This window comes from Zeus faber (assembly GCF_960531495.2).
Source record: "Zeus faber genome assembly, chromosome: 14".
In the NCBI taxonomy this organism is placed as follows: Eukaryota; Metazoa; Chordata; class Actinopteri; order Zeiformes; family Zeidae; genus Zeus; species Zeus faber.
The window spans coordinates 9,525,689-9,540,020 of NC_137200.1; the positions used below are offsets into that span (position 1 = coordinate 9,525,689).

The following is a 14,332-nucleotide window of genomic DNA, read 5'->3' on the forward strand; positions in this document are numbered from 1 at the left end:
TTTTTAGTATTTTAGAATTATTTTTTTGCGCTTTGCAGCCCCCAGGGACGGGGGGGGGCAAGAAGAGTTTGAAGGAGTGAGGTCTGGATAATCGGGTTCTACTGTATGTTTTGGAAAATCAGTCATGCAGCATTACTTTTGTTGGCAGTACTAAACTTGATTTATTCCTTCATTTTTTCATCGTTTAAGCATTGTGTAAACATGCCTCACACTCTTCATGCATGAAGACCCCTTATCCAATATTCATTTTGGGGATCTTTTTTCTTCCTAGTTAGACACTCTGTATTACCTTTCTGTCACGATTACATCAAATTCAGTGTACGCTGGTATTAAAAAAATAAAAATAAAAAAAAATAAAAACGAAACAGGGGCAAGGCACTTTTTTTTTTTTTTTTATCGTAGGGAGATTTTATCTCGTTTTGATCTCCTAAAGGCACATTCCACGAGAAGAAAGCATTTGCAGATGCTGGAAGTGGAAGAAAGGAGAGAGGTTAGTAATAAGCGCTGCAACAGGACAGTGGTTTGGAGATAAGAGCGATATGCGGCAGGATTCGTTTTTTTGTTTTTCCCTCATGATGGTCACGCGTCGTTAGGAAGTGTTTTAGGTGATCGCTAAAACGGAGAGAATGTGGTTAGGCACAACACGCGCTCTGGTTTCAACAACGCTCTGTTATTCAATATGCCATGACTTGGACGGAAAGATTTCTTGAATTTCATCTGACGCAACAATAAGTGTCAAGATTTAAAGGCAACCTCCAGTCGTGTTTGTATATTTATTTTTTATTTTCTGTGCGTCTTTGAGCTCTTTTATGTTTTTTTTTCCCCTATGTATATCCCATCTGCATTTTATCCATTCCACACTCACTTCCAAACGTTTTTCCTTTTTTTTTTGGACAAATAACCATGAGGTTCCCAATTTCAAGCCCTCGTTAAAAGCAATACTTGGCACTGTATGGTTATCCCAGGCTGGCACACTTGCTCACCGCAAAATAAAAACATTCCTTCACACTCGTTCCGCTTCTTTGCAACTGAGCGATTACAGCGTTTTGACAACGAGTCGGATATCTATATAGAAAATTCCTCCGCCTCAAAAGTTAGTTTTGCGTTCAGCGATCGGCATGTTCACCACCGCTCGGGGAAGATTCGGCTTCACTTATCAAACCAGTGGCCGTGATGTTGCTAATCTGCGTCTTTAAATGACAATTTGAATTGACGGGAGGTGGCCTTTAAACCATAAACACTTCAAATGATTTGCCTCTAGTTGGAGACGTGAGATTTTTACCAGCCTATTGGCGGTCTGAATAGAGCTAAGCTTTTACACTGGTGCGCAATGTTAAATCTCTATCATTATGTTGACAAATTCACCGAATATCAAATGTTGTACGATTGTCACACCAGATGAATTTCAAGGTCTCTGCGTGTTAAATCGGATGTCAAGTCTGTATCGCAACATGTGAATAACAAGTGAGGCACTGGATGGTCGGGGCACGGACAGGACAGACATGCAGACAGGCCAGACCCAGGACGGAGAGTTGTCGCTGAGGTAGAGGAGGTTGGATGTGAAGTCCCATGCAGTTACAGGGGGTCAACGGGTCTGTTAGTTCCATGGCCGTACAGTAAAATGTTCATTCGAGAGGGGGTGTGAAAGGGAGTAGTTCCATACGTGAGTAGACACAGACAGACAAAAAAACCCAAAAACATACGTGCGTGCGATGCAGTTTACAAAACGTGGCACTCACAACCTGCCTGGGGGATGCTTGAAAATAATTCACAAAAGTTCTAGACGGATTAAGACGTCAACCATTCTTGAGTCACCGACTTCCAATTAAATCTTCGTGGTTTAATATTTCCTGTATCAAGGGGCGAGGTGGGAAACAGTGCTGAATCATTTCTTTGTGCTTAAAGGATAGGTTTATTTCCTTTTTGCCCCATTACACTGCGTTTAAGCACCGTGAGAAGCTCCAGCAGAGTGTTGAGTTTCTCAGTAGTAAAGCATGTAGTGATGTTGTGCTATGGAATCTAACATTTTAATAAAGTCTGGGTTGGAAAACAGTGAAGCTATCCTTTAAGATGGAGCAATGTATTCCACAAGTGAAATGGCTATGGGGAAAGCAATTCTCAAATGAATAAGTGCAGGCTGATAAAAATAAATAAATAATAAAATCATAAAAGAAAGTGAATTGAAACAAAAAAAGGAGCTCAGATGTTAATGACCTATCTATGGCTATGAGTCTAAACTGTTTCTAGATGGTGTTGATCTTAGGATCTTAAACTGAGCAAAGAATAAATAAGTTACCTTCTGTTCACCAGCGAAGACGACATCATCAGCACCATGCAAGAGACACGTGACAAAGTCACATGATACGCACGCACATGATTGGATGAAAGGAAAGTGGAATCGGGTGGGAAGGGAGGTTGGTCGGAGGGGAGGGTCACATGAAAAACATTAAAAAAACATATTTGAAATGATGCAATCGTGGGTAATCAACAAAAAACAGAATGTTAAAGACAAAATGAAACAAATTAATACAAAACAGGAACACAAACAGCAAAAATAAACATATGAATTGATAAATGTATATATATATATTTTTTTTTTTCTTTTAACATTGAAAATGTCTGGCGAATTAAGCTTTCTTATGCTAATTCTCTTTACAGAAATTCCCCTGTCCTCACCCCGACAAATTCCTCGAATATGAAAATGAAAATGTACTTGGCAGAATAAACTCATTCCAATTCGGATGTATGAAGCATTTGCAGACACTTTTGGTACAGTAGGTTTTGAAAAGGATTGAAATTTGACTCCTCCTTCAAGACTTGTGGCAGAACTACAGTATGTGCCCTGAATTGCTTCATATACCTCCGGCGAATTAAAACAGTTTTTCCTCTGACTGGTTTTCAATGGAAAATTATATATTTTAAACAACCTACATCTTAGCTGCCCAATCCTGGATTCAACAAGTTCATTGAGCCGTAGCTCCAAGTCACATTTCACTCAAGACAAACTCTATTTTATCAAGATTCTATACTTGTATATGTATATATACATACATATATATTCCTTTGAGGACCCCCTGATATTACTTTGAGGACCCTCAGGGGGCCACGGACCCCAGTTTGGGAACCCCTGATCCAACGAGCTCTTAAATGCAAAAATAATGTGGAGTTCTCAGGAGTTTCAGCTCAGGAGAACAAGATCCGTTGAGTGCCTGAGAATTTATGTAGAAATTCTATATTTGTGAAATCCTGGATTGGGTCTAAACAATATGGTGTAACTAATTTTCAAGCTACATTTAGCAAGGGAAAATAGATCTAATAATTAAAAAATAAATTAGAACAGAGGAAATCTGCATAATTGGCGATGCCATCCATGACTGAGCATGTAACACAGCAGAACAACAGTACGACGACACAAAGCGTTAGGGGAAAACAAAAGGTTTGGGATTTAAAACATTTGGGTTAAACACATTTGCAGATATGTACAATATCAAAGCGAGAACACATATAGTAGTTGCAATCCAATCTAAAATATGAGATAAATATAAAAAAAAAACCAAAAAAACCTTGTAGAACACCCTTCTCAAATATTCCAACCCACACAAAACAATGTGACCATACTTACGCCAGCACGGAAGATCATGTACCTTTGTTTTTATGCACTGTTCTCTTGCATTTTGGGTCAAACACAAAAAAATGAAAGCAGTCCGGAATTAAATCTGTGTTAGTCAAGACACGTGAAGGGACACGACGCAACCGTTTCTACGGCGATGGCTCAGACTGCAGGTGAAAACCGTCTTCATCAGATGACCTTTTTCTTTTTCCTTTTTAAAGATCTTTTTACTCCTAATTGTTAGGAGGTGGGCGGTAACTAGTGACCTGTTCTCCAGTAATCAACATACAAATATATTGGGTAATTAGGTCAAGTAAATATAATTTTCATATTAAAGCCTAAAGTAAAGAGAGTCTGATTGAAAACTCTGGGCTTAAAATGAAGTGAATAAGTCACGTATATAAAATAATGCCATTATTAACATTAAAGGGGACCTATCATGCTTTTCCTTATTTTCTGTGTTATATAATGCGCCAACGTGGGATGTCCAAATTAGATGTGGCCAACGTGCCAAATAATGATGTAAACTAATGACAAAGTAATCGCTGTGAGCAAAACGCTCGGGCTTCCGACCGCGTCAGCTGGTCACGGATTTCCTTATATCATTCCTTATATTATATATATCATGTCATATATTATGTCATCTGCTCCATCCCATCCGCTGTGGGTTTCTCCAAACAGAACCAATAAAAAGAGTGTGTGCTTTATTGAAGATGTATTTATTTATTTTAAAGTCCCAGAGTCCCTTGCATCCTGGTGCGGTGTCCCCCACAAGCTTGTAGCACAACCACGAAAGTCGGAACTAACTTTTAAATGAGGCCTTGCCGATCGATTATGAATGAAAATTCCGCAACTGGATTGCTTAATTATCGCATCAAATTTGTACAGAAATAGATTTTAGTAGACTGATAAGGTGAAATCAGTGAAGAGTAAATACCACGAAACCCGGAAGCCATGTTCAAACGCCAGTGATCCGACTGTCGGATGCGTTTTCGGGTTCAGTGTGAAGTGAGCTTCACAGTTATTTTACTTGGAGTTGAGGTTTTGAGTACTTTTCCCACCTCTGGTGAAAACAGATTTTCAAATAAACTGATGAAGTTCTGTAGTCTGAGCGCAGTCTATGTCAGTACTACGGGGAGAGTGAGACACGACAAATCCACACGCAGGGAAGAGGATGTCTAATCATGAGCCTTGCACAAAATATTCCGGCATTTTGTCACATTCTCAGAGCCCGGTCTGTACACAACAAAACATGATCAATCACCGGAATTATGACTTTCATGATTATTTTTGTGCATAACTATCATTCCATTCATGTATCAAATAACTCGCGTCACTGATCCGTCTCAAATGGTCGTCGGCATAAATAGCTTTGATGTGTGTGACTGAAGCAAATTCATTTGCCATTTTTTTCCCCCTAAATTAAGTCGCCTCGTTGCCTCCTGTGAGCAGATAGAACCCAACCTTTCTCTTCAAATGAACTAAAACTTCAAATTAATTACAATTTAAGTTTGCATGATTAAATAACGGGCAACGATTCCAAAGAAACCCGAACAAATTAAAGACATATGCTGCGGGGAAAACCGCAGTCCATAAGCAGGAGGACTCTCTACGTCATTACTCCGTCTCTTTCATAAAAAAGTTAGTGCAAAACTTTTTCATTTATTGTAGTTAACATCAAAACTCAAAGAAAAAAAAAGGAGCTACTCGGCCTGTGGAGATCGCCCGTGATTCGTTCTCGCTAAATGGATGGAGTTGGTGTTTTTTTTGGAGTAAAAACAGGAGTAAATTAACCACGTGGGATGGAAGACACACAGAGGGATCTGTGACGGAGGGAAAGTAGTAAGCGGTGCCAAGATACTACGGGTGAAGTGAGAGGGCTGGATTTACAGTTATTAGCCAGGGTGGAGGGGGTGTGTGAGTTGCTACCTTGTTTTTTGTAAAGCCACAAGGCATGCATCCTGCATGTACCCATAGTCCCACCTTCCCCAAATCCACTCCAAATTAAAACGCACAATGACCAGAGTGGGTGGGTGGAGAGCGTGAAGCGCTGGCTCTTTAGTTTATTTATGAGGATGCGATGCACTGTGCGGCATCTATTTTTCATAGTCTTCAGACGGTCCGTCAGCGAGAAATAGACTGGTTTTATGCCAGTACGGATTATCCGCCCCTTCTTCTGACAGAACAGAAATAGAGGTTTTGCGGCTCAAAAGAGTGTGATCCGTGTCGGGTCTCTAGGACAGTGCCCGGCAAGAAAGGACAGCAGCTACCTAGCTGGGAGGCATAGCAGGTGAGAGAGGGAGGGGCCGAGGGTCAGCCGGCATACTCACTAAGGGCCACGCTCTTTGGAGGGATGGGGGACGAGGTCTCTGGTGAAACTGAAAGATGGTGGAAACACAGTCAACTTGAGTCGCACCTCACTCCCTCCTGCCTCAAAACACCAAAAACAGCAGCGGCTCGTCCGCGGCTTTAACGTACTGTATCTACAGTATATACCTGCGTATATACTGTATATCCTTGGGATACATGACATCCCTCTGGTAGAGCACACCGAGCCACCTACCACCCAGACCCTGTCCCATCTTAACGCCGTGCCGCACGGGGTTCGCACGGTGAAAAAAAAAATAGGTTTTGATAACTAGAAGGGTAGCGCGCACGCCTTGCAGGTTACAACTGACAACTTCTGACGAGAGTTGAGTCTGGGTATGAATCCGCTCCTCTCTGGTCGAATGGGCCAATAAAACCGGAGCCATTTGAGGGAAAAAAAAGACAAAACTTTGTATGTTGATGATACCGCACATGGAGACCTGTATCTGATCCGAAAAAGTAAAATGAATCCACATATTAAATAAATAAAGGATTAAATATATGAATATATAAATAAATTTGAAAAGTAATCAGATACCACGTTTAATTTTTTGTGTGATTTTCCCCACTGATTGTACTGAAAACTAATGCGGCAGGTGGGGGGTAAAAAAATAAAAAAAATAAAATTACAGTCAGGTCTTATCACAGTGGTAGTGTGAATAGACTGTAGTGCACAATTTCTATAGAACGATAAAAGTATTCCACACATAAATAACCAATACAAAAACAGACAGAACGCATATATATATATATATATATATATATATATATCTCATACAACCCTGATAATAAACCTGGGATTATGCACACACTCAGCAAAAAAGGTGGATTAATGTTAAGTGACGGGTGGATGTTTACGTGTTTATAGTCAAGGAAATTGCTTGTGAGACGACTGCAGCTACGCTTATATAAAATATGATGAATTCAGCCGCGTCAACTTTCATTCCCCCGCCCCCCGTGGTTGTGTAACTAATGTCGAGGAAACGGAATGCAGCTTCGCACTACCTCAGCGATTCGCAGCTCGTCAGCGCGTACGCTGCCGTCACATTTCCCATGTCTCACAGAGACGGAGTAGCACAAAAATACGTTGTTTTTTTTGTCCTGTTTAAGCCACCAGCAACGTGATTAAAGAGTGACGGATGATACATAATCCGTGATACATAATTCAGAAGATCAGAGGTAGTGTTTCTATCTTTGCAAGAAATTTAACTTTTTCTGATGTTTTTTTAATTTATTTATATATTGATAAGGATGATAACATTATTATAAAAAAATAATGAAAAAATGATCTTATAATAATACAATGCAATGATTTTACAGATTTTCACAACCTAACTTCTTGTAGTGTGTCATAGAAACACACTCGTGAAGACCACATTACAGTAAGTGTTAATACAGGCACTCATAGTAACATTTTGCCTACATCCATAACGCTTGACAATTGAAAAAGTAAAAATCATCAGTAATAGTGCAGCTGTATATTAAATAATCCCATGGGACACCACTATCCTGTTAACCACTAAAACCTTCACAAAACATCAAACCATAGATTTGTGCTTATTATTATGGCCGAGTAAAGCTGCCTTCACACATGCACTGCAACCCTGAAATTATCCGGACATTACCCAGAGGAGCTGTATGTGTGAACGCAAATGTCCTAATCATTTGGACCGGAGATTACCCAGACTTTACCCAGTCAGCACCCGAGTACAAAGTCTACGTAATGTCCCGTTGAGCGATATGTGTAAACAGAGCAGGTAACTGTCCGCAGAATTCACAGCTTCGTACTTCTTTCTGCTTTCCTTTATATTCCTTTCAACTCTTTCATTTATATTGCAGATATGTCCAAATACATGGAGTAACAACCAAAAAAGTCACAATTACTGTTAAGTCGGCAGCCTCGTCCGCCATCTTTAGGTGTGCTGTAAAATTCTGTCGCGCTATGCGTCATATGTCATGCGTCACGTCCTGCCTCCTGCACACTCTACCCAGACTCCGCCCCTCTTGTAAACCAACCAGAGTATTTCCAGGTGGTGTAAACGCATCTGACACGGACAATCTCCTGTTGTGTGCTACATGTGTGAAAGAGCAACTCCGGACAATGTCCGGTTCTGATGATCCGGATATTGTCCGGAGTTCATGTGTGAAAGCAACTTACTGTAATAGCGAGTGATGCAAGACGAACGACCGCGAACGATTCGTTTGTCGCGAAGAAATCATTTCAATGACTTGGGAGTTGCTTCGCCATTGGAACGGGCGAGCGAGTTAATCTTTGACTTTCAAACTGAAAATAATTACAGAGGACTAAATTCCAAGGCAACTGAATCGAACTAATCAAGAGTCGGAAAATTGACTTTGGAAAATGGCTACGAAAGAGTCGGACCTTCACTACTAATCACTACTAATGGTTCTCCCTTTGAAACTAGTGGTTGAAAGGCACTGAACGAGTGAACTGCAACTGCCCACCAGCTAATAGGAGTGGAGTCTGGGCGGATGAAGGAGGTTTTGACCAAAATGCACAACATTGAAGAAGCAAAGGTAACGCTGGGGAGCTAATGGGAGTTTGCACTCTACATGGACACGGGCACAGCCACTTCAGAACCCTGGGCTAGAGTCGACAACACGGGCCAAACAAACCTGAATCTCCATTAGTGTAACGGAAGGGAAATCCATCTGGAACAAAATATCTAATTACAGTGTTTAAGCGTGTTGAGACTGGAGCCTTGCTTTTTTTTTTTTAAAGGGAAGCTTTTTTTTCTCAGGCTACTGCCTTAATACAACAACACTACGGGGAAATCTTCTTGACATCATTATATCGATTCTAATGTGCTGAGAGGTGGAAGAAAGTCCGGAGAACACTGCGGATGGTGATGTAATGGGAAGACAACACAGAAGACAACAAAAAATCAGTGGCGATGACAATGGGCGATGTTTTTGGAGGAGGCCTTTGTCTAACTTTTAACTTTTGAGAACTCGGTGGAAGTCAATTACACTCATACAGGGATTTTTTAAAACAGGGGTTTTCAACTGTTGGTGACCCAGGGACCAGCGTCCTGAATAAGAAGCAAAGTACCGGCAATAACCACCAGGGGGAGTGCGGGCCATCAGTTGAAAACCCCTTTTAAAAGACGATGTTTAACGCAAGGTTTATTGAGTGAAAACACGAGTAGTTAGGGTCCCATGACAAGTATGCATTTCAACTTGTTGGAACTTTCAACTGTGTGGAATGTAGATACACTACATGATGTATTCTATTCTCAGCTCCTGGCAAATTGTTGCATTTCATCAACGGCGTCACATTTTGTGGACAACAACATTGGGAGCGTCAGGTTATTAATAAAAAAAAACATGGAATTCTACGCTCAAGGCAAAGCAAACTCAAGTTTCGCGTCTGGCATTTCTTGGCTGGGAGAAACACTGCGTCAAAGCAAGCCAGGGAGGAGAGACTTACTTGTGAAAGAATACCCTGAGAAGTCCAGTTGAAGAAAAGAAAAAAAAAAGGAAAGAGATGGAAAATCATGATGAAAACGAGAAGAAACAGACCAAACATAGATGGTACATGATGATGAGGTGAGCAATGCATCGCAACAGTAGGGGGTGACTCTGTCCTGCTTACACGGGCGGGGTGGATTGAACCTACAATGCAAACAAATAAAAGATAAATAACGAGCCAAATGAAAAACATATGAAATGATTTTATTTTCAAAATCATTGGAATTAAATCATGAAAACCATAAAATTATTTTGCGGTTTTGTGGACTGTCCTAAAAGACTGTAATAGAACTCTCATCAAGTTAAATTGCCATTGGCAATTTAGTAAAAATACATTTTAAACATACAGTTTTGCAGGGCAGCCTTGATGTAACTGCAATGTGTGGCTGAGAATGGCTGTGGTGCTTTACCGATATCTTGAGCATGAGTTTTGGTGGGGGTAAGAGAGTAGCGGAGAAAGTGTCCCCATTACGCACGGCCCCGCGTTAATCACAAACCGACTGCAAAAACGCCAGCATATATTTCCACTGTAACTGTGAAAACACAAAACAAGGCGTGACTGCAACCCGAAGCGCCGCACTGGAGTCAAAGCTAATGGACAAGACGTTTTTTTTGTTGTTTGTTTCTTTTTGACAAGTCACCTCAGAGCTCTGACCGTGTGTGTTCTGTGAACACTAAGTAGGACAAAGCCCCCCCCAACCACCCCCCTCCCGGATGAACCGGGCAGATTAGGGAGGACATTAAAGGAGTGTTTGCTACGCAAACAGAGGGGGATGATGAAGCACAGACGGAAGTGTGGACACTCAAGCCGGAACCAATTTGAGTAAATATTTATCCACGTGGCCCGGAGGACAAATAACATTACAATTGGACGTGGAAATAGCCTCTCGCTGCCTTCTATTCCATCAATTCCTTCTCCCATTTTCATTGCCTCAAAGGGATACTCCGGGTTTTTTGGGGGATAGTACACTTGTCGTCCGTGCAATCGAGATTCAGGCGAGAAGGTCTGTCAGGGAAGAAAAGGGTGTCGAGGTCTTCCTCACACGCTAGTGTAAAACTAGTTCAAAGTTCACTAGTTTTTGTGGCGAGGAGAGAAGTGCGTAGTACTATTCACTGCTGGGAGCCACACGCACACACACGCACACGCACGCACACAGTTAGCCAGGCTAGACGGTGGACGCACGACGCGTAATAAATGAGGCTGGAAGGGAAATGCATTGCGGTTCAGGGAAGAGAGGATCAGGTTGTGGGTTACCGACAGCATCTGGCTCGGGAGGGGATAGACAGGGAGAGACGGTGGATGAGGACAAAAGCATTTTAAGGGATAAAAATATTAGGGGTCAGGTGTGAGCGCTACCTCGCGGTGCCCGGGAGGCGGGAGCTGTACTTACGGACTGGTTCTGTCTTGAACGTGGTGGGCGGGCTGCTCTCGCCCTCACCTTTGCCGTTGACGGCCGACATCTTGACCTCGTAGGTGGTCTCGGGCTTCAGGCCGATGATGGTGATGGAATTGGAGCCTGTCGGGAGACGAGGGATGGCAGCGTGTTGTGAGGAAGCGGGTGGAAACGCTCTCAAGGAATAGAAAATCAGGAGGGGTGGCGCGGTTAACATTGATGCGCCATGATTAAAACACACACACAGGGCGCGCGGTATCCCAGCTCTGCTACACCTGCCCCGTGGATTGCACTGCGAAAAAATGACGTCATGAAGTTCAAGACAAACATGAGTTTTGAAAGGCTGACTGGTGGAATTTCTTTGACCGTAAACACGGAAGTGATGCGGTCAGCCACTATTGCTAACCTCATGTCTTACGCTTTCTTTCCTACTCCTGGAGCCTCTCGGCTACTCGTGTGTTTATGCATAATTAGAAGTATTTGCTCTCGATTAGAAAGTAAGACGTGGACGGATTTGCCATTAAATTGTCCAGAAAAAATGGCTTCAACACAGTTTGTATTTAGTTTGAGATTAGAGATTTGTGTGTACTTAGATCCATGGAATTACTCTGTTGTTGTCGCTGTCTGTTTTCATTTAAGTAAAAAGAATAGAGATTTGACACAATATGATGAGAACAAAATATTTGACTTTGATTAGAGGGGGATTTTATTGTGAGATTTATATTATCACAAAAACATACATGTGTGTATCAATGGCCAAACCAACCGGGAAGCACTATCGGGATTAATGCTGATCTGGGAATAAATTCAACTTCACAGTAACTGCGGAGATACATGTCCTAGAATTGAGATTTAAGTGTTGCACCAAATACAGTTCAACCGATGTCTCGCGATATTCAGGTTTCTCAACTGAAGCTTTGGGCTCGACTGTTTGATTATTTATCGTCAAACTATCATATGTTTACTTCATTAGAGTTCATCTTTTGATTAATTCCAGTTGTATTTCTCTTGCAACTATCGCACTATTCGAGATACAAAACACTCGTTCCATTATGTCCGTTTTTTTTTTTTGTTTTTTTTTTAAAGAAGGATAAATAGTATTAAATTGATTTGCTTGCTAGCCAGTCTTTTCTTATGTGGATACATTTTTCTTTCATGGATAAATATCTTCTTGACATTCTGTGTGTGTGTGTGTGTGTGTGTGTGTGTGTGTGTGTGTGTGTGTGTGTGTGTGTGTGTGTGTGTGTGTGTGTGTGTGTGTGTGTGTGTGTGTGTGTGTGTGTGTGTGTGTGTGTGTGTGCGCGCGCGCGTGTGTGTGTGTGTGCGCGTGTGCGTGACAGGCAACTCTTGGGCCTTGCACTGACAGAGCGGCCTGTCAAAAACCCGTCTGATAGCTCCCATGTGACGGACAGAGCAACAATCATCCAGATACACAGACCTTCAAAGGCTCCGTGCGGCTGTCAAGCTCGGGGACAGGTCTGATATTTAGTCTTGATTTGTTCCTTCTCTTCCACATTAAACGTGGTAATTGAAGGTTTTTCGGTAGTCTTAATGCTGTTTGAATGTTTTTCTTTTATAATTTTCACTCCAGACGCCCATGAAAGGGCTCTAATGTTAAGGAAATTGGGAGAGTTATTAAACCCACGAATGAAGTTGAGTGACAATCTGCTTTGTTTATCACTGGTCACCATGATGATAAGCAGCTGCTTGTTATTAGATTAGATTTAATGTCATTGCACAGAGTGCAATGATACATGTACTGAGGCAACAAAATGCATTTCTCTGCATTTTACCCATCCTAGTCACTGACATATCTAGGAGCAGTGGGCTACCATATAGCGGCACCGGGGGAGCAGTCAGGAAGTTAAGTGTCTTGCTCAAGGACACATCAGCATGCTACCAGGAGGTGCTGGGGATCGAACCGGCAATCTTCCGATTACTAGCCGACCCGCTCTATACCTCCTGAGCCACTACCCCCCCGTTATTGTGGCATGCCATGTTGTTGCTGGGGGTGACCTTTAAAATTGTCCTTCAATGCCTTCTGAAAGCAGAACCCGTCCAATGGAGGCACACTTCTTGAAACCACTTCAACAGACTTTGGATCCAAGACCTTGAATTGCTGGCTGCTTTATGAATGAGAATGTGTATTGATTAGGGAGAAAAGTTGATAAGGGGTTAAACAAAAATTGGGTTGACTGTCGATGAACAAATCTGGAGCTGGAAAAGTAAATATCACCCAAATAAAATATTCTATCCAAGTCATGCGACTAATAACTGTCAACCGGCTTTCCTAACTCCTTCCTCAGTCCAGCTCCATCGCTCCTTTAACAATGACCAATTTTAAATATTCATCCCAATATGAACGCAATTCTATTCTAGTTACACTTCTAGAGCATTTTTACTTGTTGCAACTCTTTCTCCTCACCCTTATTCCTGCTTAGATTAGAGACTCACCAGATTCGGCGTCGAAGTTTTTGCTGGCCCAGTCCTGGCCGGGCTGACGCCAGTCCACCTTGTACCTGAGGATGGGGACCCCGCCGTTGGAGTCAGGCTCCTCGAACTCGATGTGCGCCGTGCTGGAGAACGGCTCCAAGCGCTCGATGGCCGGTGACGACGGCACATCTGCACCGCAAGGGGGTGAGGCCAAAGGTTTGAAATGTGCAGGCCCGAGTGTCACTTCAGGTTTGTATTGAAATGGCTTTTTCAACTCTGCTTTAAGCAAGAAAGTCAAGGAAATGGCAATCGGTGTCTGACGAAAACTATGTCAACTCCGCCCTCCACCTCTTTCAAGAGATGATTTTACGAGAGCTCAATGTTTTCTTAAAGTAAAGTAAAAAAAGTCGATGTTCAGGGATATTGGATGCTACACTACGGTGACCAGACTGTCCCGATGCTCGAGCTGCGATCTGAGTCCCGAAATGTATCCCGGTTTTCAACATCCGCTACTACTATTTGATATACAGTATAGAGGCAAGCAGAAAAGAGCGTGCACAAAGATCCCACTGGAGAAGTGGGCGTCGTCAATCACACACCCACTCGCTCGCTCGCTGTGAATCGTGTGTTTCCAGGGGTGTGCGTGTGTGTGTGTGTGTGTGTGTGTAGGGCAGGCGCTTCCTACAGGCGACTCCGCTGCGCGTCCCCGTGCCTCTCCGTTACTTTATTGAACGAAACAAAAAAAAGCACCGTGCATAATGGAGGAGCGCCCCCGCCAACAGGGTCCCCACATGCGGCAGACTTAAGGGTCCCAGTTTGTGGGTTTCAAAATGTGGTCACCCTATGCACATTCTCTTCACCAGCCACTTGTTTACTCGCACACGGACTGTCCACCATTTTGAGATAAACCGCTGTGCCGTCTGAGCTGCTTGCCACAGTTTTTATAGCAGGGGGAGAATAGTTAGCTATCTCTGAGCCAGCGAGTTAATTCTGACGGAGGGTCAAAAAGAAAACATCGTTAGCCGGGAAGCCCATG

The 14,332-nt window shown here is 42.5% G+C and overlaps 1 protein-coding gene across 1 annotated transcript in view; it reads right to left on the bottom strand.

Moving 5' to 3' along the window:
- The window catches only part of ncam1a (neural cell adhesion molecule 1a), a 206,684-nt gene that overhangs the window by 20,490 nt on the left and 171,862 nt on the right, over window positions 1-14,332 (bottom strand). Inside the window, exons 12-13 of the mRNA XM_080013104.1 lie at window positions 13,318-13,485; window positions 10,861-10,986 (exon numbers count right to left, since the gene is read on the bottom strand). Coding sequence (XP_079869230.1) covers window positions 10,861-10,986; window positions 13,318-13,485 — 294 coding nt within the window. The remainder of the gene's footprint in view (window positions 1-10,860; window positions 10,987-13,317; window positions 13,486-14,332) is intronic.